This window comes from Ahaetulla prasina, chromosome 2, assembly GCF_028640845.1.
Source record: "Ahaetulla prasina isolate Xishuangbanna chromosome 2, ASM2864084v1, whole genome shotgun sequence".
Taxonomy (NCBI): Eukaryota; Metazoa; Chordata; class Lepidosauria; order Squamata; family Colubridae; genus Ahaetulla; species Ahaetulla prasina.
This window is the reverse complement of record NC_080540.1, coordinates 145,881,727-145,909,421: the sequence shown is the minus strand read 5'-3', so window position 1 is coordinate 145,909,421 and position 27,695 is coordinate 145,881,727. Positions and strand designations below refer to the sequence as shown.

The window sequence follows — 27,695 nt, the reverse complement described above, 5'->3', positions numbered from 1 at the left end:
ACAGGCCTCTAAAACAATTTGTATGGGATTTCCGAAGGGTTGCTGGTAATCTTAGACATTGGCTAGATTGCATCCTCCTCCACTACTTCAAAGAGGCAATCGATCAAAACATCAGAAAAGCCTGCTCCACCAGAGGAATCTCAGTACAACTAAATGATTGGTACAACGTGTCCATAGCTCTGGATAGAGAATTCAACCCCCTCCAAAGCCAATCACCAACTACAACTCCACAACGACCACCTACAAGACCCTCCCTCTTAAGACCAACCACACCCTCCACCTTTCAGCCTTCAACAATAATCAAATGCTACCGTTGTGGAAAACTAGGACATTGGGTGTCAGTTTGCCTAGCCCCAACACCCCTCCCACAGTATCGCCCACCAACTGCTACCCGACCACGCAAACCCCCTCGAAAAAATCCGAATACCAGTCGCTTTGCAAGACAAGCCATAGACCTCCCTACAGACGTATCCACTAACCTTCCATCATCTGATTCACCTCCTGACGACTCAAACCAAGCAGAAAACGACCCAATGGTGAGTGCACCCATTCCTCCTTTTGCTATCAAAGTAAACTTAATAATTCCAGGGGGAGGGGCCAAAAAAGATTTAGAGGCTATTGTGGACACAGGATGCACCAGATGCCTAATTTCAACCTCTACAGTCGCCCAACTCCGTATAAAACATTTCCCTTGAAACACCCAATTAAATTCCACCAAGTAGATGGAACCTTGATTGGCGGCATTCCAGCGACCCAAATCACACAACTGGTTCGCTTGGAAATTGGAGCCCATCATGAACTTATAAGATTCATAGTAATTCCAAAGATGTCAGAATCCATCATCCTGGGTTTAGCTTGGTTGGACAAATGGGAACCCACAATCAAATGGGGGGATGGATTCAGGAAAATTATATGGACTTTCAGACCCTTAGACCCAATTTCCCCTGCCGAAAAAAACCTTATCCAAAATGACCACCAGAGGGAACCAACAACCACCATATCCAATCCATCTCCTAATGAACCACGCATCCCTAAAGCATACATGGATTTATCAGACGTTTTTAGCGAGGATGAATGTAACCTCTTACCCCCCCACCGACAAACTGATTGCGCAATTGAATTACACCCGGGGGCAAAATTACCAAAACCCAAAATGTACTCAATGACGCCAGCCGAAATGTCTGAACTAAGAAAATACATTGACACTAACCTAGCCAGAGGGTTCATTGAACCAGCAAAATCACCTGTAGCTGCACCCGTGCTATGTAAACAAAAGATGGTTCGCTTAGATTATGTATTGACTTCAAAAATATCAATGCAATTTGCATACAAAACACATACCCTTTACTACTTATGCACGATTTGTTGAACCACTTATCGAAAGGCAAAATTTTCACCAGATTGGATTTAAGGGAAGCCTATTACCGGGTCCGCATCAAGGAAGGTGATGAATGGAAAACGGCTTTCAACTGCCCCTTGGGCAGTTTCCAATACCGTGTCATGCCTTTTGGCCTCCAAGGGGCTCCAGCTGTTTTTATGCAACTAATTAATGAAACCCTCCACCCCCATCTCTACAATGGGGTTCTTGTCTACTTAGATGATATTCTTATCTACACAAACAATATCGAACAACACATCAAATTGGTCAGACAAGTTTTTAAAAAGCTCTTAGCGGCCAAGCTATATGTCAAACTTTCCAAATGCGAATTCCATAAGGAATCCCTAGACTACCTAGGTTACCGGATATCAAACAAAGATATCGATATGGACCCAGGAAAAGTAAAAGCGGTGTTGGATTGGCAACCGCCACGCATACATAAGCAACTTCAAAGTTTCTTGGGATTCGCAAATTTTTACCGCAAATTCATTCCTTCTTTCGCAGAAGTAGCTCTACCATTAACAGAATTGCTAAAAACTGGGCCATTACCCGCCAAACCCAAACCTAACCAGCCCCTACCTTGGACAATGGACTGCCAACGTTCCTTTGAACACCTGAAACGCCTATTCTCGATGGAACCAATACTTCAACACCCAGATCCAAATAAACCTTTTGTGGTCCAAGCTGATGCAAGTGATGTAGCAGTAGCCGCAGTTTTATTACAACGGAATACCGACAACAATCTTATGCCCTGTGCGTACGTGTCTAAAAAACTGACGGACACTGAATGCAGATGGGCAGTTTGGGAAAAGGAAGCCTTTGCAGTGCGCTGGGCACTCCTCTCCTGGAGACACTTCCTTGAAGGGGGAAAGGAACCATTCGAGGTGTGGACGGACCACAAAAACCTCGAATACTTAAAAACCCCTCGAAAGCTTTCTCCCAAACAAGTTCGATGGGCTCAGTTTTTCAAACGGTTCCACTTCACCCTCAAATACATCCCCGGCGACCAAAATCTACTGGCTGACGCCCTATCTAGGAAACCGCAATTTGACAGCCAACGCGAAGAGGTAATACATGCGATGATTCCCGATAGCGAACCGGCCAGCCAAGCACTTACTCGACCGCGATCACGCCGTGGTACTAACATCCCACCAAATAAACTACTAGCGGAATTAAAATCAGCACTCACTGACGATGCTTGGTTTAAAGAAAACTTGCCAGACCTCACCTTAAGGGATGGAATACCCTGGAAGGGAACCAAGATTTATGTACCCATCGCTATGCGGCTGCCTATACTACAGAGAAGCCACGACTCTCGCCTAGGAGGTCACTTTGGATTTTTAAAGACTCGCCACTTGGCTAGAAGACAATTCTGGTGGCCAAAAATGAAATCAGATGTCGAAGACTATGTGCGGAGCTGTGCTACCTGCGCCACCATGAAGTCCAGACCAGGGAAACCCCCTGGACTCCTACAACCTGTAGCCGAACCCACCAGACCCTGGGAAGAAATTGCCATGGATTTTATTGTTGAACTCCCACCTAGTGGGGGAAATACGGTGATATGGACCGTAGTGGATTTGTTCTCTAAACAGGTCCACTTCACTGTGTGCAGCGGATTGCCATCGGCGAGAAAATTAGCAAAGCTCTTCGTGAAACACATCTACAGACTGCATGGAGTTCCTAAAAGGATAATATCCGACAGGGGTGTTCAATTCACAGCCAAGTTCTGGAGGGAGTTCCTACGGTCCATTGGGTCGTCTCAAGGACTTAGTTCTGGGTTCCATCCGGAGACCAATGGGGTGGCTGAAAAATTGAACTCGATGGTGGAACAATACATACGGTGTTATGTAAATTACCAACAAGAAAACTGGTCAGATTTGTTACCATTTGCAGAGGTCGCATATAATAATACTGTACACAGCAGCACGGGGTTAACCCCTTTTCAAATAACCACCGGCATGGACTTCGTTCCAATGCCTGAACTCCCCGTGCAACCCCCCACTTCCGTTTCCCTAACGGACTGGATGAATTCGTTGAAAAAAGGTTGGGAAAATACAAAAAAGGCCTTAGCTGTGACAGCTTGAAATTACAAAGCCCAAGCTGACAAACACCGTTCCCTTCAACTCCCTTTTTGCATTGGAGATAAAGTCTTTTTATCTACTAAGTATCTGAGGTTGAGAATACCCAGCAGAAAATTCGGTCCAAAATTTTTGGGTCCTTTCCCCATTGTAAAAATTATTAATCCCGTTACCGTCCAACTCAAGCTCCCTCGAATGTTGGGGAAAATACACCCGGTATTCCATACCAGCTTATTAAAACCTGCTAGACAATCTGGTCTGAGACCTCAACCTGCTGCTCCCCCACCACCCTTGATAATCCAAGGTGAAACCCACTATGAAATCAAGAAAATCCTTGACTCTAGACTATACAGAGGTCAATTACAATATTTAGTCCACTGGAAGGGATATCCATTATCTGAATCTACTTGGGTCAAAAGTTGGAAAGTAAATGCGACAATTTGATTAAACAATTTCACGACACTTTCCTGACAAACCTAAAAACCTCTTGGAGGGGGTAGAGGGGGGTAGAAGGGAAGTGTGGACCACTGACACTCTTCTTTATTAATTCTTTGTTTTCTTTCCTAGGATATAGCTTCTTTTCCAAGGGGGGACGCCTGTCAGGCCTGGAAACCATACTAGACTTTAGGGTTCCAGACGCTGCCACATTTTTCCCCTGAGGGGAAGAAGGGGGGTTGAGGGGTATGGTAACATTCTTCAAGCGGTCAAGGTCGGATGGTGTTCACATCTGCAGGAGGAGTGGCGAGAAGATATTCGAATGAACTGGGAGAACGTGGGACCATATGACCAGCAAAGGGATTGTGGGGTGGGACTCTTGGGGTTTGTATAACTGGGAAAAGAATCCGGAAGTTCAGTTTTGGAATTTCACTCATCGTGTGCCAGTTTCCTCATGCTAGTAAAGAACTCTGAAAGACAATGGCTTCTGAGGTTTTTTTATGCAGAAGAGGTTTTTCTGGAACCTTGACACCGTGCATGTTTACATGCGTACCTTTCAATTTGGGCATGCACCTGTGCAGTTTGGGCAGTTGGTGTCTAAAAGGTTCACCATCACTGGACTAGAAAGTTGGGTGAGTCCAGCCAAGTAGTAATTTACTGAACAAATCATGGTTAAGCAAACCATGATACTGTTATTTACTATATAATTATTTATACAGTCTGTAGCTCAGACTGGTAAGACAGTCTGTTATTAACAGCAGCTGCTTGCAATTACTGCAGGTTCAAGCCCCACCAGGCCCAAAGTTGACTCAGCCTTCCATCCTTTATAAGGTAGGTAGAATGAGGACCCAGATTGTTGGGGGCAATAAGTTGACTTTGTATATAATATACAAATGGATGAAGACTATTGCTTGACATAGTGTAAGCCGCCCTGAGTCTTCGGAGAAGGGCGGGATATAAATGCAAATTTTAAAAAAATTGCTTTCTTTCTTTCTTTTTTTTCTTTCCCTCTCTCTCTCTCTCTCTCCTCAAAGTGTTGTTGTTGTGGGGAAAATAGTAGGCGGAAGATGTGTTGGATATGTTCTCTGCCTTGAGTTATTTGTAAAAAATTATAAAGGCAGAATATAAATAAATAAAACATAAAAATCCAGTCAGTGAGACACAATTTTCATGCACATTTTCCTGTGATTTTTTTTTATGGTAGAAGTAAATTAAGGCAAGCTGCTTAGAGCACTGGTCTGCATAAGAGGTACATAATGACTTTCATCCACCATTTAAAGGATGAGTAATGTATGAATTGAGGCTTAAGCTCTTGAAATTCCAGCCTTCTACTCAGAGCTTGTCATCAATGTCTTGTTTGAAAAACATCATTTACAGATAACTGTTTGTGCTCTTCTAATTGAACAGGAACAGCTCACTGAACTGTTTAGTTTGTATAAAAGAAAACTAATATCCAACACAAAGGTCTTAGATTGGCTTGCTAGCCAACCAACACTAATTGCTCATAGCAATTCATTCAGACTGCTGGGAACTTGCTGTGGCCCTCTTGACAATGTTATGTGTTCCCTGAAAGAATTCAATATACAGCATGAAGCACTTAAGATGGTGAGCTTAGAAAGAAACCATGACCTGGCTGGGAAGCTCTCTTGGATGATAAGAGTACAAATCAAAAATACTGATATTGGTTTTTTTTTATTAAAAAAGTTTTACAACATTTCCCCCCCATACATCCCCCCATCCTTCCCACCCTAACCCTCTTCCATCCCCCTTCCCTCCTTCCCCCACTCTCTCCCCCGCCAGACTTCCCAGAGCAAATACAGGGTATAGTGTCAACAATCACAAACTAAAATATACTAATCATCCAAAAGCTCCCATCCCTCTCTAAGCCCTTAACTCCCCTTTTCCATAAAAACGAAGTAAGGATTGTAGCCATACAATTTACAATCTTTCCATTCATAAACTATTTAACTTTTTACTCTTTCAGTCCAATTTTTAAATATCAGTCTATCTTCTCCATTCCTATATATATCTTGCATAAACAGTCCTTCAAATATGATATTTCCACATTGCCATTTAAGTTCATCAATTTTACTGTCCATTCTTCAACAATAAGCGGTATTCCAACTTCCGATATTACACCATCAAGAGCTATTCTTCAATATAATCCATGTTTGCTTTCTAAAATGTAGTTGGCGATCAAAAGTCAATTAGGAAATATACCTTATAGTCCATATTTGTATGTGCATCAAATAAACCTCCTTTTAATTTATTTAAATCTAACATTTAATTCCAATTCATTCCCATATTCCCAGCACTATATTCTAAACATTTTCTAAACAAACTCAACATATATAATTCCAACATTTAAATTAATAAGCATTTTCTAAATCCTTAACCAGTTACTTTTCTTAACAATAAAATTCCAATTATATCTCTCAGTCTTAATTAATCAAATAACATTACTAAAATTACATCTCCAACTTATATCCAAAATAAATCAATTATTATCAATTAAACCATGTATAAACAAATAACATCATTACAATCACATCTCCAACATTTAAATTATTATTTAAACTTTCTTCTTTTATTATATTCAAAAATTTTTTTATCCTTTCTCATAGACAGAAACATCCTTTAATTTAGAAGCTATACGAATCTCTCCTTGTTCTTTTAATTCCCGTTTTCTGCAATATTTCTCCTACCCTCACATTATCTTATATTTGTATTACATCCTTATCCCATTTTTTTGCAATCTCGATACCAATCAACTTAGCTTCTAACAACAAAGGATTTCCAGCCTTTAATACATTAATATAAAAGTCTCTTGCTTTAAGAACTGTACTAAGGCAATACTTTCTTCCTTTATAATTCACTGTTAAACCAGCTGGAACATCCCATCTAAACTGTATCTGATATTTCTTAAGTTCATCCACTAAAAAGGCAAATTCTTTTCTCTTTCTTAACATTTTAGGAGGAATTTCCTTCATCATTATTATATCTTGTCCTAGTATTTGAAATTTATTTTTATAAAATGCTTGTAAGATTCCATACCTAATCTTCTTAGTTGTAAAATAAATCACCACATCTCTTGGTAATTGCCTCTGTCTAGCCAGCCAGGAGTTAACACGATAAATTTTTTCAATATTAACTTCAAAATCTTCTGGATTCTCTCCAGTTATCTATGCAAAAGCCTGTGTAAAAATCTTTTTTAAATTCTCCTGCTTACATTCCTTCAATCCTCTCACCCTTACAGCATACTCCATTGACCTATATTGCAATATAACCATTTCTTCATCTACCCTATCCACCTTAACCTGTATTCCCTCTATTTTGTTTTCTAAATTCAAATTAACTTGATTCATTTGGACCTCCTCTATTTTCCTTTCCAAATCCAAATTAACTTGATTAAGTTCTTCCATTCTTTCATTCATCTTAATAGTATAATCCGCTAAGTATTTAAATGCATCCACTACACTTTCCAAATCCTTATTCTGAATTTCCACTATATCTTTAAAATCCAGTATTTCTTTTTCCATTTCATTAAATTTTTGATCTATTACAGAAATTTGAGCCTCCCAGAATTCCTTTAAAAAAAACCTTAAATATTCCTTAAGATCTTCTTTGAACTTCTGTATTTGAACTAGAGAGATTTCACAGTCTTTGATAACATTTGGTTTTGTTTGCTTAAAAGCCATTTCCTGTTAAGCTATAATATGCCAAATAGCAAAGAGAAATAAAAAAAATGAAAAAAATTCAGTAAATCTTCTCCTGTTAAACACTATAATAAAAAATAAATCAGTTCTTGTTCATTCCATTTACTTAATCTCTTCTTATATACTTCGTGTAGCTTCAACACCAACTGCTTTAACAAGCAATTCCTTAACTTTCACTTTCAAAGAACAAAATGCCATTTCCTTTCTTCGTCTCCGATCTTTCCAACAAAGTATCCTCTGGTTAGGGAGTTAAAATTTCCTTACAAATAACTGCCAGTACTCCTGTTTTTGCTCTGTCTGCATTAAAAATCCATTCACAGGTCCATATCTTATTTCACAGTATCAGTCCTCCCAATATTAAGTCACCCTCATCATAAAAGATACTCAACATTCTGTGCTAATGCAAACCCACCATATTAATGGACCTAGTTTGGGGTCCATAAAAATTTATTTTTTCCCTTATGAGATTAAATCAACTGAAGACCCTAACCAATTTGCATTAATTAAAACATTAAAACTTTGAATTAGAAAAATACACGTCAATAATATTTAAGGGATTGGGTGAAAGGAAGGTATTTGGCAGAAATCTGACACAGAAGGGTATGAGATGTGACAATGAGCCAAGGCTGGAAAGAATACTGTGGCTTTATGCCAGGCAGAGGTTTTGCAGACCTGAATTTGCACTTCAATGTCAGAGGGGAAAATTTTTGAATGTCAAAATGTTTATTGTATGTTTTGTTGATCCAGAGAAAACATGATAAAATTGATTGGTCCATGTCATGGAAAGCTTTGCATAAATGTGGACTTCAAAGTTGCTTTCTTGTATGCTCTAAGAATGGAATATGATGGAAATAAAACATTAGTGAGAAACAATGCTTAGCAAATGGTCCAACGCTGAATAGGGAGTATGTCAAAGATGTGGAATGTCTGCAGGATCCCATGTCACATGGGTTGGTCACTGGGATCAGAGGTTTAAGTCTTCTGGGCTTTTGGACTCATACTGGAGCCTACAGAGGAGTTCCCTGAGGAAGGGCTCCAGTACACTCCTGAAAGCTTGAAAGACTAAATCTCTGGTCCTGGTGACCAACCCAAATTGGCTCCTTCAACAATATCCTAGGACATGTATATTTGCCTTCATTCATATGGAATGTCTCTTTGATTGTTTGAAGCATTTATGGACATGAATGTAATAATGCATGTCGGGATGTTAGTGGTGTTGGTATGCTTTGGTATGCAGAGGATGCCATGTTGTTGGCTGAATACCCAAAGGATTTAAGAACAAATGTTAGACTGTGTAATGCTACAAGGATTATGGATCTGAACATTAATGTATCACAAAGTCAAAGTAACTGTTTTTGACAGGAAAAAAATTAAGTGAACGAGGGCAAGTCAATGGAAAAAACACCCCTAAAACAAATAAATGAACGTGTCTACCCAGTGGTGGGATTCAGCCAGTTCGCACCACTTCGGGAGAACCGGTTGTTCTGAGCAGTTTGGCGAACTGGTTGTTGGAAGACATCATTAAGGCAGAGAACCGGTTGTTAAATTACTTGAATCCCACCACTGTGTCTACCTAGTTGGAATATTTACTGAAGATGGGAAAATAGTATGTGCCATTTATATTTGGATAACGCCATATTGACAACACAGATTTCAGGAAATACCTTTATTATTAGCACACTAATTTTAAATTAACTTAAATCTTGCTTCAGTCAATTAATAATCTTAATGTAATTAAAAATATAACAAATTGTGGGTTTAGCTTAAATGCTATCATTAATTTAATTAATTCAAAGTCACTTAATAGCCATTTGTGAAATCTCTGTTACGAAATGGTTGAATCACTCTAAAAATTCATTTACAAGACTGGCTGACATAACTTCTTACAATTATTTTTATTTTATCTGTACACTGTTAACATTTTTATCTTCTGTGCCATATTTGATCATATTAATAAACTTGATTATGGCTAAACAAATTATGGCAACACAGAAAGTCCTTTTGTCTTGGATAAGGACATTTTACATGAAACTTTTCTTCCAAGAGATGTTATAAAAACTCCATCCAATTTTCCAATTTTTCTGTTTTTATCAGTTCTTAGTACATATTTGTCAACTCACAAAAATCTGATTCAACTAATTGGCTCTTTCATAAATTTTAAGTCCTGTGTAGAAGTTCCATTCAATCAAGAAAATTCCTATTAGTTTTATTAGTTATTTATACATTCCCCCACAGATGAATTGAGGAATTAGTAAAAAATGAAAGTATTTCATTTTAGAAGTGAAGGAAATAGCAGTTCTTCTTGGCCACAATATAGCTAAATGAAAAATACTGTATTGTTTATTATACTATATCATAAAAATTGTTTATTAATAACTTCTTCAGATTTATTAAGAATGAATTGATATTAGATTAGATGCTATGGGTCCCATTTATTAAATTTATTAAAGAGTGCCATCTAACGGGACCCAGGAAGAGAGCTTTTCAGTCATGGCATCCACTTTTTATAACATCATCCATGTGGAGATTAGATTGATCCTGACCTTATTAGCACTGAAGACATGGCTGCGTCATCAGGCACGGGGATCAAATTGTAAGACAGAGCCCATGAGAAAGTATGCTGATGTGTGTTTATGGTTTTATCATGACTGACAATTATGTATTTATTTTCGTGGTGTATATTACATTGGAATTTAACCAGTGGTGGGATTCAGCCAGTTTGCACCACTTCGGGAGAACTGGTTGTTAACTTTCTGAGCAGTTTGGTGAACTGGTTGTTGGAAGAAATCATTAAGGCAGAGAACCGGTTGTTAAATTATTTGAATTCCACCACTGAATTTAACCATTGTTAGTTGTCCAGTGTCATCATGGTGAGAGGAGCAGCCACATAAATTGAGATGGATGGATGGAGAGACGGACAGACAGATGAAAAATTATGTTGGAAGAAAGCAATAGAAAACCATTTATAATTGTTCAAAGTAGAGAAAAGGACATGTCCTTGCAGTCACCAGGATTCAGCATTGGTTCAAAGGGGACTTTAATACGGAAAAAGATACATTTGACCAATGCAAACTTCCTATACTAATGAGTTGTTAAAGTCATTATGTATACTACATTCCAAACAACTAAAAATGAAATAGAATAAGAACAGCATCACACCCAATTTGATAAATAAGAAACAAATAACCATGACAAATTGTGTTTACAAGCAATTCCAACATAGGAACAAATAGTTTTTCTACTAAATCATATGCTAATATTATCACAAATTACAAAACAATTTTTGGCCAATTAAGTATCTCCCTAAGGAGTAACATAATAACTTGAATTCTATATATTATAGATCTAAACTCTTTGAAGCAGAAACATTATATATAATTTTATAAAAAGTACATTTTATAAGAAGTGCATTTTTGCTTTTAGCAATTCTAAGTATTTACTAGCAAGTCCAAACAAACTAAGTTGTTATCAAGTAAAAGTATGTAGAATGGGTTATAAATCTTGAAGAATTACCAGTTGTCTGCTTGCAGTTTTATGTTAGAACTATTATTAACCTGCTGAGCTGCATGCACTTCTAGACTCTGACAAAGCCTTGCAATTGAGTAACTCATCCCTTAATCTGGAGCAGAGGCAAGAAAAGCAATCATGTTTATACATTTTATCAGACTAGAATTAAGGCTATGGAAAGTGATATGTCTTGATATTGTCTTGTATTAGCGTATATACTGTGTACATTTATATATTGAGAGTAGCTTAGTGAGCGGAATGCAAGTAATAACATTTCCCTCTTTCTGGTAACCTCTGCCCACGAAATAAGAACTTGGAAGTATATGGCTAGAGGTCAATAAGCTTCAGTGTGCAATTCTATCTCTGTGGACCAGCGTTAACCCAGGCCTACAGCATCGTATTCAACTTAATATAGAAACTCCTGTCATCAACACTGTGTCAGCATTTCCAAGGCAAAGACCTAGCATGCTGCAAATTAATCAAATTTCATTTTAGAGTTAAATAGAGTAAGATGCTGATCTACCTAAATGAAATGTTTCCTTCCAAGTGGAGGAGGAGGAAGACAAACAGGAAAGTCAAATGCTACCAACATTCTGAGGATGCCACAGGAAAATGTTTCTTACAAAGGACTAAGCCCAAGTATGTGTGTGTGCTAGAGTGCTTTAGTTTTATAGGAAGATGGGCATAGCAGGTATGGCTGAAATCTGGCAGAATAAACAAAATGTTTTCTTTAGAGACTAATTCTATCTGAAGATAGTAGGGAATACCTCCTTGAACACCTAAATAAATATGTGATGACATGTATAAAGCAAGCAGAGGCAGGAAGTAAGCAAAGGATACAGCTTAATAGATCACAACAAAAAACATTTACTACTATAAAGCTGGTTTAAATATTTTCTGATTTTCGTCAAATGCTATTGCTGTTCAAGAGATTTGTCCGTGTGTGTATCCCTTTTTTAAAAAAAAAAATCAATATATCTCCCTGATATATATTATTTAACATATATCAAAATATATAACTATTTATTTATAAAATAATAACTATATTGATCTATATCAAGGAGATATATTGAAAAACTAATTCTCTATGTCTGTTTGATAAATATTCTGTTCTGAAATGGACATTTTATAAAATTTCTATGATAAGTCCAAATATTGTGTTGCCGTATATTACTCTTATTACCTGTAAGAGTATCTCTATATATCTCATTTTTAAAGAGTTAACATTTTGATAACTAAGAAACAGAAGTCTGTTCCACTCCAGGTTGAAACAAATACATTCCCTTTAAAGACAGAAACAGCTTTAACTAATTATTTTTAAAAGAGATCGTTTTAAGAATATTCTTTAGTTTGATGGATGAGCAAGACATACTTCTGAGTTTTTCTGGCAGCATGTACATATACTGTAGTACAATATCTACATAGTATATCATATAAATCAAGAAAATTAAGATACTTCTGATGCCTTGAATGTTAATGTTTAGAATCCACAAAAGGTTCTGTGACAATAAATGTTATTTTATAAGAAACTAAATAAATCTGTTCATTTTAAATGTGCCATAAATCTTTTGTTCTTGTTTGTGTAATGCATTCATATATTTACTCTCACATGCATAAATAAGTTTTAGACTGTGGCAGATCTCTGATCTGTTAATCTAAGTTAATATTTATTTTTCATTCTCTATTACCATAGCACATCACAAAACAGCCTTAAAAATGTCTCCATGTTAAAATTAGCACGGTACTCTTGATTAATCATCTGGAGCTTTAATTAATTCACTGATTAATGTTTGCTATCTTATTTGCTTTCTAATATATAACAGGAAGCACAATTAATGAATTATTTCTTGACAGAAAATTATTGGAGATCCGTATGAGAAAATTTTTACAAAGTTTGCAAACTCATGATTTCATTAAATTGCTCCTGTTTACATGAGAATTAAATGACTGCTGTGGTACAGAGAGCATTTATATGCAGCCTCAAGATGAATGAAATATGTTACGCTTCACCCTTATTACCCTAGAAGCAAAATCAGGTGACCAGCAGTGGGTGTGATCAGAGGGGTGCTAATTGGCCATCTGCCACCATTCTGTTCTTGCTCTCTAAAAAACTGTAGATCCTTTGAGTTTGCCCAAGGCATTATGACTTTTTAGCCAACAATACGTTACTACTTTAAGCCTGTAGACCTCATCAGTTTAGTGCAAAGTTTAAGTAATGTAAGTATATTTTATTTCTTCCCACCTGGATTCTACTTGTATGCCATCAAATGCCATATTGCTGCCATTCAAATATGAGGGGAAAAATTAAGAACTGTTTGTAGAAACCGGCTGAACTGTAAGGAAACACCGTGCAGACATACAAACACCTTAAAAACTATAATTCCACTCAAGTATTTTGCTCACGATCAGCTCTTTTATAGCACCTGAAACCCCGGAATATGCTTCTTTGCCTACCATTTTGGTAGTTTTGACTAGGTTCTGTCCTCCTTTGTTTGATGGCATTTAGGAGGAATTTTAGGAGAAATTTTATATAGTAGAATTTTATATAGTATTATTCAATAGGAACAATAAGAAATCCAACCTATGACCTACAAAAACAGCCTATGAATACAATTACCAAGGATTGGGGGGGGGGATATACCAGTATTAGTTACCCACATATCATTTCTGAACTAACATACTGGCAAGTTCATACATACAGTTTTGCTATTTAAAAAAATAGAAATAATTATCCTCAGGAAGTGTTGCTTTCATAAAAAGTATTAACTATCTGTGAAACAGGGACATTCAAGCTTAAAGGGTTTTTAATGTAAACCTTGGATAGTTATTATTTAAATTACATATAAGTGGTATCCTAACATGGTGCTGCCATGCACAACCTCCCCTTGTGTAAGGATACTGACAGAGCCAAGGGGAAGAGTTAAATGAGGTATCAGTTTAGAATCATTAGATAGTTAGAACCTTCTCGTGTTGACCTGATTTTTTTGTGCCTAACACCTTGACTCCTTCCGGGCTAACTGCCCCAGCCTTTAAATGTACTTTACATTCAATTATTGAAAGGAGAGAATACTTACGTTATCATTGCTTCCTTTGTTGTCCTCATATTTGGTCTCTATGTGAATGGAGAACTTGGGCAAAAATGAGCACTGTAAAGAAAACATATAACATATAATGCAACAATTAACAGTTTCATGATGTCCTTTCTCCATTACAGTATCCTGGCTATAGTTTCTATCTGCTTCATATTTGGGAGAATTAGCCTGACATTTATAAGTGCAAAATCTCTATAAGGACAGAGGGGGAAAAATACTTCACAAGTTCAACAGTCTTAACATTCTCCATGAATTTTTCAGCTCATGGATAGTTTCCTAAATTTTGCTGGCAAGTTACACTTTCCTCAAAACTGAAGCATTTGTTTTATGTGAAGATAGTTATGCTGCACTTGCAAGGGTAAGCAATAAAAGCAAACCAATTTCTAGAGAAAACAGACTTTGAGAGGAAAAGCAGAAGAGCGGATGTAATAGGCATATGAACTGAAGGAAGCTGAATCTTTTTGCCACCCATCATATTTCAATTGCCCAATTATCCAAATTATTTTTCCTGCCACAGAATTGTATACTTGGAGATGTTTTTCATTGATGTTAACAACTTCCAGTTTTATGACAAATAAATCTGGATGGAATGAATGAATAGAATGAAATAATACACAGTAATAACAAACCTTGGTTTACACCTAAACTTAAGCAGCTACGACATTCCAAAGAGGAAGCCTACAGAAAAGGTGATAAAATGCTGTACAATCAGGCCAGAAATGCACTAACAAGGGAGATAAGAGCAGCAAAAAGAAGCTACTCTGAAAAGCTAAAGAATCAGTTTTCAGCAAATGAACCAGCAAACATGTGGAAAACTCTTAAAAATATCACCGGCTATGGCAAACCTCCTTCCCAGGCTGAAGGTAATCAACAACTGGCAGATGACCTGAATGAGTTTTACTGCAGGTTTGAAAGGAAACTACAGCCACCTATCTCCACAACCCCCATCTCAGACACACCAACAACAGCCAAGCCTCCTACAACTGACCCCATTTCATTGGGTTCACAATCCCTAGTGATCACAGAAAAGGAAGTGCAGGACCTATTTCACAGACAAAAGCCAGGAAAAGCTCCAGGCCCAGACAAGATAACTCCTTCTTGCTTAAAAGTCTGTGCTGACCAATTGGCCCCCATCTTCACCCATATTTTCAATAAATCACTAGAGATGTGCTATGTTCCTTCTTGCTTCAAACGCTCTACCATCATCCCAGTGCCGAAGAAGCCCACCATCAAGGAACTGAATGACTACAGACGAGTTGCTCTAACATCTGTAGTCATGAAAACCTTTGAAAGGCTAGTGCTTTCCTACCTGAAAACCATCACGAATCCGCTCTTAGACCCCTTGCAATTTGCATACCGAGCAAATAGATCAACAGATGATGCTGTTAATATGGCTCTGCACTACATCCTACAACATCTTGAGTCTCCAAAGACCTATGCAAGGGTCCTTTTTGTAGACTTTAGTTCAGCATTCAATACCATCATTCCAGACATTCTTCTAACTAAGCTAAACCAGCTACAGGTACCGGAACAGACTTGTAAGTGGATCACAAGCTTCCTAACAAACAGGAAGCAGCAGGTGAAGCTAAGCAAGATCACATCAAATACCTGTACAATTAGCACAGGGGCCCCCCAAGGCTGTGTGCTCTCCCCACTTCTCTTCTCTCTGTATACCAATGACTGCATCTCCAATGATCCATTTGTTAAGCTACTGAAGTTCGCAGATGACACAACAGTGATTGGTCTCATTCGAGACAATGACGAATCCGCATATAGACGAGAGGTCGAACGACTAGCCTTGTGGTGCAACCAAAACAATCTGGAACTGAACACACTCAAAACCGTAGAAATGGTGGTAGACTTTAGGAAAACCCTTCCATACTTCCACCTCTCACAATACTTGACAACACAGTACCAACAGTAGAAACCTTCAAATTTCTGGGTTCTACCATATCGCAAGATCTCAAATGGACAGCTAACATCAAAAACATCATTAAAAAGGACAACAAAGAATGTTCTTTCTGCGCCAACTCAGTAAGCTCAAACTGCCCAAGGAGCTGCTGATCCAATTCTACAGAGGAATTATTGAGTCTGTCATTTGCACCTCTATAACTGTCTGGTTCGGTTCTGCAACCCAACAAGAAAAACACAGACTTCAGAGGATAATTAGAACTGCAGAAAAAATAATTGCTACCAACTTGCCTTCCATTGAGGACCTGTATACTGCACGAATCAAGAAGAGGGCCGTGAAAATATTTGCAGATCCCTCGCATCCTGGACATAAACTGTTTCAACTCCTACCCTCAAAACGACGCTATAGAGCACTGCACACCAGAACAACTAGACACAAGAACAGTTTTTTCCCGAAGGCCATCACTCTGCTAAACAAATAATTCCCTCAACACTGTCAGACTATTTACTGAATCTGCACTACTATTAATCGTTTCATAGTTCCCATCACCAATCTCTTTCCACTTATGACTGTATGACTATAACTTGTTGCTGGCAATCCTTATGATTTATATTGATATATTGATCATCAATTGTGTTGTAAATGTTGTACCTTGATGAACGTATCTTTTCTTTTATGTACACTGAGAGCATATGCACCAAGACAAATTCCTTGTGTGTCCAATCACACTTGGCCAATAAAATTCTATTCTATTCTATTCTATTATCATCATCCCTGTAAGACAGGGATCTCCAAACTTGGCAACTTCAAGACTTGCGGACTTCAACTCCCAGAATTCCCCAGCATGACTGGCTGACGAAATCTGGGAATTGAAGTTCATAAGTCATAAAGGGACCATAGTTTCCCATTCCTTCTGTAAGATGTCAATCTACAACCCTGTTTCTCCCAAAATAAGACATCTCCAAAGCACCTGAGGGAAGGACAAGAAGCAATGGGTGGAAACTAATCAAGGAGAGAAGCAACTTAGAAGTAAGGAGAAATTTCCTGACAGTTAGAACAATTAATCAGTGGAACAACTTGCCTGCAGAAGTTGGGAATGCTCCAACACTGGAAATTTTTAAGAAAATGTTGGATAACCATTTGTCTGAAATGGTGTAGGGTTTCTTACCTGGGCAGGGGGTTGGGCTAGAAGACCTCCAAGGTCCCTTCCAACTCTGTTGTTATTATTGTCCCCTGATAATAAGCCCAATTGGGCTTTTGAGCGCATGGCAATAAGGCCAAGCAGTTATTTCAGGGTTCAAAAAAATAAAAGACAGGGCCTAGCTCTGTCATCTCTTGGACATCTACAAAAACATCTGGGGTTGCTATGGTGCAGAGGAGAGTGATAGGGAGTGACCCTGGTGTTTTTCTTAAGCCTCCCTTCAGCCTTCTGACCTGTTAGCTGGACTACTTTGGGGCAGGTGTTTAATGCTCCCTTCAAAGAGCGCTAAGCTAAGATTGTTAGAATTAGCTAAGATTACAATGCAAATAATTTTACCTGCATTGTAACATATTTTGGGATTCATCCTATGCATCCATTGTACTTTAGCAAAGATAGTAAATGATTGCAACATACAGAATGGTATCTTAGTTGACAACATATTAATTCATACAAGAAATCTGATACAAATGCAGAAAATTAATGTTGCAAGCATATTGAAATTTAAACAAATTTAAAGATTCCTTCTTTCATTTCCCATGGGCATACACTTCTCAAGTACTAAATTGGCATTTTTGTTAGCACACATGGCATATAAAGGAATACACAGAGCATATTCTCCAATTTTCTATTTAACATTTCTAGAAGTGGCCAGGTGCTGCTCTACAGATAAATAATAATCAAAATAATATTTGTAAGAGATTTAGAAAGCCACAATACTTTGCCACAGTCTGAAGCAGGCAACAGAGAGAATCTTATTCTAAGGGTCCGATTTGTCAAATTTTTGAGAAACTTGAGAAGAAAAACTACTAAATGCTAACAATTTCCCCTAAGGCAACATTACTCAACCTCCTCTGTTTGGGTTTTTGCCACAAAATCAGTTTGTTCCACATGCAGTTATGTATACATTTTTCAGCATATTTGAAAACTGGTGTCATACCCTACCTATTTTAAACACATCCCCTCTTAGTACTCATCTAAATTCCTCTGATAATCTTGATTCTCTTTCCAACCTGTCTAAATATGCAAAGCCCAAAATATGTGGTTTTGCCATTGCGGAACAGAAAGCAACTCTTTGGTTTGAAAACTATTTTTTTCTTGATGGAATCAAAAACTTGCTGACTCATAGCTTGGCATCATTTGTTTTTATTCCTAGAAGAAAAACAATGCATTCTTCTCTGATGAATTTTATACTGACATGATCCACCCATTTTTGTAAATCATTTCTGTCTTCTAAAGTATTAGCTAGTAATAATCCTTATTACTGAGTTACCCTGATAAAATACTATCATTTTGTCTTTGGGGAAAATATTAGTGATATTTATTTAAAAATGTATAACTCTGCATACAATTGAAGCTAAGTTGGCCCAAAAATGCTTTTCAAAAGGCAATGAGGACCCAGATTGTTGGGGGGCAATAAGTTGACTTTGTAAAAAATATACAAATAGAATGAGACTATTGCCTTATACACTGTAAGCCGCCCTGAGTCTTCGGAGAAGGGCGGGATATAAATGTAAAAAAACCAACAAAACAACAAAAACAAAACCAGAGCTTTCTTTTTTTTCCCCTTGAAAACATTTAGCTTCTCATCAGAACTGAATCTCCATAGACATTGCAGACAAGTTCTTAAATTTTCAGCCCTCTCTCAGATGTCTAATAGCAATGGGGAAATGCATACTGATTCTATGCCCATGATTACAAAGGGCTGCGCTTGTTTCCCAGCTATTATGTGTACAGAACTGTTTATCTTCACATATTTTAACATACAACCAGTAGAGAATAGCTTTCAGCATACCTCAGTGGAGAAGGAGCAGATTAAACTCTGACTTAATTAATTGCTTTGTGAGTATTCCCTACTAGACAGAGGAAAAAGAGAAAACAGCCATGGAAAACACATAGTGATAGTCAAGTTTTAAATTCACTACAGATGCCTTCTACTAAAAAAGAAAAGAAAAAAAAGAATTAAGGCTATTTTTAGGATGATGATTGATTAACGTTGCCATGGCAATAAGAAGCAACAGCACGAACATGGTATAATTTGCACAAGCTAGGGACAAGTGCCAAAGAATTAAAGACACTAAACAGAAAACACATGACATTTTTTTATCAGTCAGTGGTGACTGCTATAATTATAGCCTTTCCATACCAACCACACTTGCAATGATAATGAGATTACAATATTCTGAAATAGAAATATTGAAAAAGAAGACAGCTAACGTTTCTCCACTCTTTCATTTGAGGAACCTGTTTTGTGTGGTAATATCTGATGGGATGTTTACAGAACAGCTGAACTGATTCTTAAGTCATTCCTCATTATTCTGCTCTTTAGAAGCATTAATTCTGAATCACTGGAAATTATTTTGAGTCTGTCAAATAACAGGAGTAAAAATTTATTTATTTGTCATATTTACGTAACTGCCCATCTCAAGGTAACACATGGAATATTCATATACTAATTATGTCCTTCAACTGCATAATCTGCACTACTATCAGGGGTTAGTGATATCTCTAATAACAAGTGATGTTGTCTTCCCATACCCCATCTCTTATCTCTTATCAAATCCTTAAGCCTCCTAGTTCAATCTTGACCAGGAAAAGCCCATTAAGAGTTACCAGAGATAACACATCTATTTTAATTTTGATGAAATAAACCAACTTTATATTCCTTCACATTACTTTTAATAATATTTATTCTTCAGCCCTTCAAATAATGTTCTAGAACGGGGTGTCAAACTCATGGCCCACGGGCCGGATGCGTTACGTGCTGGGCATCCCCACCTACCCACCCTTTAGCAAAGGGGAAAAAAGTAATGCTGCATCATGTGATGATGATGTTACGATGTGAGTTTGACACCCGTTCTAGAACTTGATCTCTTTTCATTTTTTCCTTGTCCTTTCTTTCTTACAAAATTTTAACTTTCTAGACACAAAGACAGATTCTTCCCCTGTGCCATCATTCTGCTAAACAACTAATTACAACACCATCAAACTACCCAGTAGGGCTGTATTACTATTATTCTTCTCATCTGTCCTATTACCAATTTATTTATTTATTTATTTATTTATTTATTTATTTATTTATTTATTTATTTATTTATTTATTTATTGAATTTATATACCGCCCTTCTCCCGAAGGACTCAGGGCGGTTTACAGCCAGATAAAAACACAATTGCACAAAAATTAAAATTGCCTTATCTTTTTATGACTATAACTTTGTTGCTTGCATCTTACGATTTATATTAATTGTTTTATTTAGTAACCTAGTATGATTTATGTTGATTGCTTATTTAGTATCCTTTGATTATCACTAAGTGGTATATCTTCATATCTTATGATGACTATGATCCTGATTTAACATTTGTTGCTTGCATGCACACTGAGAGCTTATGCACCGGAAACAAATTCCTTGTATGTCCAATCACACTTGGCCAATAAAGAATTCTATGCTATTCTATGCTATGCTATGCTTCCATTATATGAAAGTTATCCAGGTTACTTTTAGTTTGTCATTTGTATTATATTTCTTTTAATGAGTAAGACATCAACTTAATAATTTGTATATCCAAGTGTAGCATCTTCTTCCATGTCATTCTTGTTGCGTGTCATTTTTAAATCCATGTTCAGATCAGTCTAGGTCTTGTTCAGTAAAACGTGTTCCTCTTTCATAACATCTTTCAGTCTATCTTGTTTAACATTAACAATCTATGTTAGTACAAACATTCTTAAAATTAACTTCTGGGTCAATTGTTCAAAAATATCCCTTAATACATCCAATGTTAAGATATTTTGCTCCATTCTGTATTATTAAGTCAAATTTAAGTAGTCTTCTAATTGTTATTCTTAGCTCCTTACTCTCCTCCTAACATGTTTTTTTTAAAGAAAATTCAAAACAAAAACATTTTTCCCATGGGAAGGATTGTTATAATTAATTCCAAAATCTTGTTTTAAATCTCTATGGACCCTTAGTCCATTTGTAGCTTTCTAAAATCCAAGTTCTAATCACACTTTTGCTGTTTATTCCAAAAGAGAAAAAGAAATTAAACTTGGAATTTAACTTCTTTTTCTAAGGATTGAAGGAAACTCATCCAGTGCTATAAAATGTGTCAGCCCATAGGGTCCTAATAGCTGAAAAGTAGCTAACAAGTGATTTTAGTGGTTAGAAAAGGAAGTATGCAAATCCAGTATCCTTTTGAAAGGTATAACCATGGTTTGAGCGAGTTCGTTCAGCAGCTCTTGATTCTACTGCAGTCACTGGCTAAACTTTAAATGAATTCATCTTCAGTTTGTCATTTCTTTCCTAGAAATCCAAATCAAGGGCTAGGGGTTATATAATGTGTTTTATAAGTACAGTATAAAATATGTTTCTTATTATTTCAAGAAAAGTCTAATTCAACATTCACTAGACATCCTAGACAATGTTTTTGTTAGGATATTTAAATTTAGTAAAGGAATTTACTGGAACAGTAAAGTGTATAATGGGCCAGAACACACACTGTAGTTGATTGGTTGGAGAGAGCCGGCTCCTGCATGAGGCAATCTATGATTGGTAGCTTGGATGTAAAAGGGGTGTTCCCTTTTCCCCCACCTTTTTCTTATGTGTGCTCTCTATGATCTGTGATTTACCTCATTGATGTTGGTGTATTCTTATCTTGTTTGCTGTAAATATAGATATTTATTTATATAAAACTACAACATTAGTGAGGGGCCATTTATTCATCTAAGTTCCTCCCACTACTGCATTGTTTTGCTTAAATATTCATAATATGACATTCATAAAACACTTTTGAATTATATATCCAAAACTTTCAATGTAGTATTATGGGTCAATCAAGGTGGTGAGGAACAGCAAAAATATTACTCTTCAAGTTTAGAAGAAAGTGTTATCCTAGATTTACAGATCCTGAATTAAGAGATAATTTGCTTTCAGTGTATGGGTTGGTTCTCACTATCTATATAATGGAAAGATTGATCAATATTGTTTTGTCTGGTCAGGAGTTAAACAAATGTTTTTGATTATGCTGAAAGATTTTCTACATGTAACTTAAAATATGTGTGTGTGTTCTTTTCCCACTCTTTTTATGTTTTCTTTCTTTTTCTTCTTTAACTTTTTTTGTAATTAAAGCATATTTCTGGGGGTGGTGATAGGCTGTCTGCTAAAATAAAGCAAGGTCATGCACACACTTGAAAGTAAATCAGGAAGCCTGTAATTGTGGAGTCTTGTCTGACAAGAACAAAGACTGCCTATTCACAAGAAATATGCATGTGTAAAGTTGTAACAATGCTGGGTAGTTAGAAAACTGATAAAAGTAACAAAGAGTTACCCAACCTGAAGACCTCAGTTAAAAGTGAGGAATAGAGATGGCCTTCAGCAAATAAAATATGTATTAGATAACTCCTGGGGCATTCATTAGCAAAGGTTTAGGAATAGGGACAACTAGAGACCAATTTAACAAAGGACAACAAAGAATGTTCTTTCTGCACCAACTCAGGAAGCTCAAACTGCCCAAGGAGCTGTTGATCCAGTTCTACAGAGGAATTATTGAGTCTGTCATCTGCACCTCTATAACTGTCTGGTTTGGCTCTGCAACCCAACAAGACAGACACAGACTTCAAAGGATAATTAGAACTGCAGAAAAAACAATTGCTACCAACCTGCCTTCCATTGAGGACCTGTATACTGCACAAGTCAAAAAGAGGGCTGTGAAAATATTTACAGACCCCTCACATCCTGGACATAAACTGTTTCAACTCCGACCCTCAAAACGATGCTATAGAGCGCTGCACAGCAGAACAACTAGACACAAGAACAGTTTTTTCCCCAACGCCATCACTCTGTCAAACTATTTACTAAATCAACACTGTCAAACTATTTACTAAATCTACACTATTATTAATCTTCTCATCGTTCCCATCACCCATTTCCTTCCACTTATGACTGTAACTTTGTTGCGTGTATCCTTACGATTTATACTGATATTGATTGTTTTCTGATTGCTTATTTGTAGTCTATGACTATCATTAAGTGTTGTATCATTAAGTGTTAAATTTGTACCCTATGGCTATCATTAAGTGTTGTAAGTGTTGTACCTTGATGAACGTATCTTTTCTTTTATGTACACCGAGAGCGTATGCACCAAGACAAATTCCTTGTGTGTCCAATCACACTTGGCCAATAAAAAATTCTATTCTATTCTATTCTATTCTATTCTATTCTATTCTATTCTATTCTATTCTATTCTAGAGACCAATAGAACAAATTGTAGAATTATTACTAAAATGTTTATTAGATGATATTTCTTATTATCCCGCCTTGTCCCGCCTTCTTCTTTTGTGAAAATGTATAAAGCTTTCTTAATCCTTTGTTCTTGGTTCTTGGCATTTTGGCCAGGAGCCCTTTTCCTTTGAGTACTCCAATAAAAAGCAATAAAAAAACCTGCACCTTGTGTTGGTTGTTGACCCGAATTGGGGACAACAGTGGTTAATGCTCTTGTTATTTTCATTATTTCTGGCAGTAAAGAATATGTACACAAATCATTAAAATGCTGATGTTTTAGCATTTTAACTCACCCATCACGACATAAAAACGGTTTATTATTATGCTATTTCTAAGAAAAGTAATGGGATAACTGAGGTTTTTTTTAAACACAGGAGCAGGAAATGAGTAAGCCTTACCCTCAGGACAGCAAATAAATGCACATGATTTCCTGAGAGGACGGGGTGGGGGGGAAAACAGAGAAGCTGTGTGGTCTGTCCTTGTATATATCTCTGTTTTCTCCCAACTCTTTAAAAAGTAATGGATATATTTCAGACTTAGTCTGGAAATGTAAACTTCAGGCCACAAATCTCTATATTTTAGACCAAATCTTACTTCAGAGACACAATATTTCACAAATATTTCACATTTCAAGTGTGAAAGTTCTGAAACACAGTGATTTTGAACCCAGCCAGATTATAATAAAAAGTGCAAGCATTTTGTCTGACATTCCAAGACAATTTATCAATCTTCTCTTCAATTACTTTATGCACCAATTTAAATGCAAGAAGCCATCAATAATATTAGCTAGTAAGTGTAATCATACTGTTGAAATAAACAGTTTTTACAATGCAGGTTTACAGTTCAACTGAAATTGTCTAATTACAGTTCTAAAGTAGCTGATTAAATTCTTTCATTACCACAATAATGATTCATGGTGATTGAAAGCTACTTATTGTGCATATGATATATTCTAACTTCCAAGCGTCCTTGAGTAATGGTTAATATAAATGCGAAAGATAACAGATCAGTCTCCCTCAATATGAAACTGAAGCATCATGGACAGCATGGTTCAACCTCCCACTTCTTTCAGAATATTAGGAAGAACAAATATATTAAACAGAAAAAGATCAAAACCAAATAAGAGTTAGAAAAAGTTGCTGGGGCAAAGGGAAACATAATTTGCATAATTTCTGGTATTTTCAGTTAATAGCTTTGGTTTGTATAACATATTATTAGTTGGATTGATATAGATTGAGAGTCTGACTCAGAGAAAGGTAGTTCATATGTTCGTAGGATTTCAGGACATTTTAAATCTTATTTTTCAAAAGATATTTCTCTTCCCATTTCCTTATCAGAGAAGTCCACGATTAATGGACTTTGTTTGTTTAACAACCATTCTAAGTTATGACAGTGCAGAACAAATGATTTATGACCAGTCCTCACACTTATAACCATTGCAGCATCCTCATGTTACACGACCAAAATCTGGGAATTCAGCAACCAGCATGTATTTATGATGGTTGCAACGTTTCCATTTTGTGACTTTCCCAGACGACTTCCAATAAGCAAAGTCAATGGGGGAAGCTGGATTTGCTTAACATCTGGGTGAGTCATTTAATGACCCCAGTGGTTCTCTTAACAATTCTGGCAAAAAGGTCATAACATTGGGCATGACTCATTTAATAACTGCCTTGCTTAGTTCAGATCAGAACAAAAGTTCTGATTCCAATTGTAAGTCGAGGACTACCTGTATATATTTTGAAAGAATACAAGAAATAGGTAGTACAAATAAGAAAATGAGCTACAGATTGAGAAATATTATCTAGCCATTGAGAAATGGGCAGATAAACAACAAATGTTAAGTATCATCAGGCTAATATATTTTAATACATCATTAGAAACTTATAGTAGTGTATTTTATATCCATTTTTTAAGTCAAAATCCATAAGCCCATCAGCTTTTAAGCTAAAAAATGCTTGGTTCATATTGTTCACATCATTGAAAGAAAACTATAGTAATGAATAATGCATTCCACCCTGTATAAATTATACATCAAATTAGAATATGGATTCTAAACCCAAATTTTGGATATGGCAAATTCCACATATAAAATTGCAGTTCCAGAATGGTTTCCAATTAGCATTAAATTATGCACCAGACATATGTGTAAATACTAACTTTAGTTTTTGTTATTTAACATAAAACAGAAAACTTTGCTATCAACTGCTGCTTAGCTACAAGCAGCAAATAATTCTGCCGAATGCATAGGCTATTAACTGTATCTGATCTCACGATAAGATAATCCAGATCACAGTTTTCCTCTGTAAGCCTTTGTGATACATTTGAAATTGGGTATGTAATGTTATATAGATGATGCTCTTAAACAGATTGTCTCAGTTGATCTTAGTGATGGTTCAGGAGAACAAACTGTTAAGATTAAGGCAGCCTTCAAGGTGCCTTTGGAATACTTGGTCTGGGATAACCTGTTCAATGTGTGTTTGATGTCTTACTTTTTATAGCTTTATACAGACACCCTAAACCAGGGGTCTGCAAACTTGGCTCTTTTAAGACTTGTGGACTTCAACTCCCAGAGTTCCTCAACCAGCTCAACTCTGGGAGTTGAAGTCTGCAAGTCTTAAAAGAGCCAAGTTTGCAGACCTCTGCCCTAAACAAAAGCAGGAATAAAATAGATCTTGTGGACCCACATGAGAAATGTTCTTAAGAGCAGAGGGCAGATTTACAAAAGAGTCAGACTTTCTAATAGCTAGCTCTGGTCAAAAGTCTTGCAGCAGCCATCTTCACCGGCTTACCAAACATTCCTCAAGAACAGACCCAATTAAAAAGCCTTAGTGTGATTCACTATAATAGGATAACTAGTGTAGAACCACCTTTATTGCAAACAGACACAATTTATATTCTAGCTGAGATGAATAAAAACAATGAGGCTGCAGCTGAAAATCCAGGACTACACATCAGCTTTATAATTGGTTTTTCAAGAAAGTAAGTTCTACATTGGTAGCCATTTGGCCATGCAGCATTTTCCATTCAAATTGCAGTTATGTTCACTAGGCATGAGAAAATGAATGCAGTAGAATTTCTGCTTTTTACACAATGCAAGCATGGATATAGCTGTCTTAGTTACAGCTCCTGCACATGAATTTGCTTTTCTACTACTATGTATTTGCTCAGGAATAGCTGTACTTCAGAGAACAGGACCACATATACTGAGGGTTTAGCTATTTGCAAGAGGAATGGAAAGTACCTGTTGACAGTGCAATTCCCTCTGTCCATAGAGAGATAATAGCTATTTTTAGTGGACAAAATCAAGTTTTTCTGATATTTTTCATGCATTGGGACTTTATATCTACCTGTTTCTTCCTGCCCTCCTTCCCACTGAAGAATATTTTAAACACATACAGCCTCGTGTCTTCAACAGTGAAAGCCTTGATGGTTCTCACAATAATATACTTTGTAATTATCTCAACAATAAAGTGCTTTAAGTCACTATTCTTCAAAACAAATATTAAAGATCATATCCAGAAGAGGAAACATTCACAAGGAGAGAAAATAGCACTAGTTGTCTTGGGAATGCGTCAAGGGAATAATTAATAAACTAAATATAACAAAGATGAGATTAAACTCTCACGTAAACTCTCTTGGAGACTCTAAGCATAAGCAAATGTTATACCCCTATCCTAGGCTTTTCTAGGACTCCCAGGATTTACCAGGTCCGAGCTGAGTAAATTTGGACAATTTGAGAGCAAAGAGATATAGTTTTCTGTAGCAGTCTTTAAGTTTTTTGTATCACACATCTCTAACCCTACAATGACTGGACTCATTTTTGGTTGACATTTTGTTAAAACCTCATGTTTAGCTCTGTTAATTATCAAACCTCCTAACATGTGGAAGCACCTGACCCAACCTTGTCTAGGCACAAAACTTACCATTGGGGTTGGCTACTACTTGGATGGAAGGATCCCGAAGACCATAGCCAAGACTGGGATGTAAACTATAGAATCCCAGAAGACAGTATTAACAAAGGCGCTACCATACTGCTACCAAGAAATCTACATGGACCGTAGGATTATGTATGCTTCAAAATAGTTTAGAAGAAGTGCTTCT

General features: G+C 36.7%; 1 protein-coding gene across 1 annotated transcript in view; it reads right to left on the bottom strand.

Annotated features, from left to right (window-relative positions):
* The window catches only part of PITPNC1 (phosphatidylinositol transfer protein cytoplasmic 1), a 203,204-nt gene that overhangs the window by 45,312 nt on the left and 130,197 nt on the right, over window positions 1-27,695 (bottom strand). Inside the window, exon 5 of the mRNA XM_058166320.1 lies at window positions 14,189-14,260. Coding sequence (XP_058022303.1) covers window positions 14,189-14,260 — 72 coding nt within the window. The remainder of the gene's footprint in view (window positions 1-14,188; window positions 14,261-27,695) is intronic.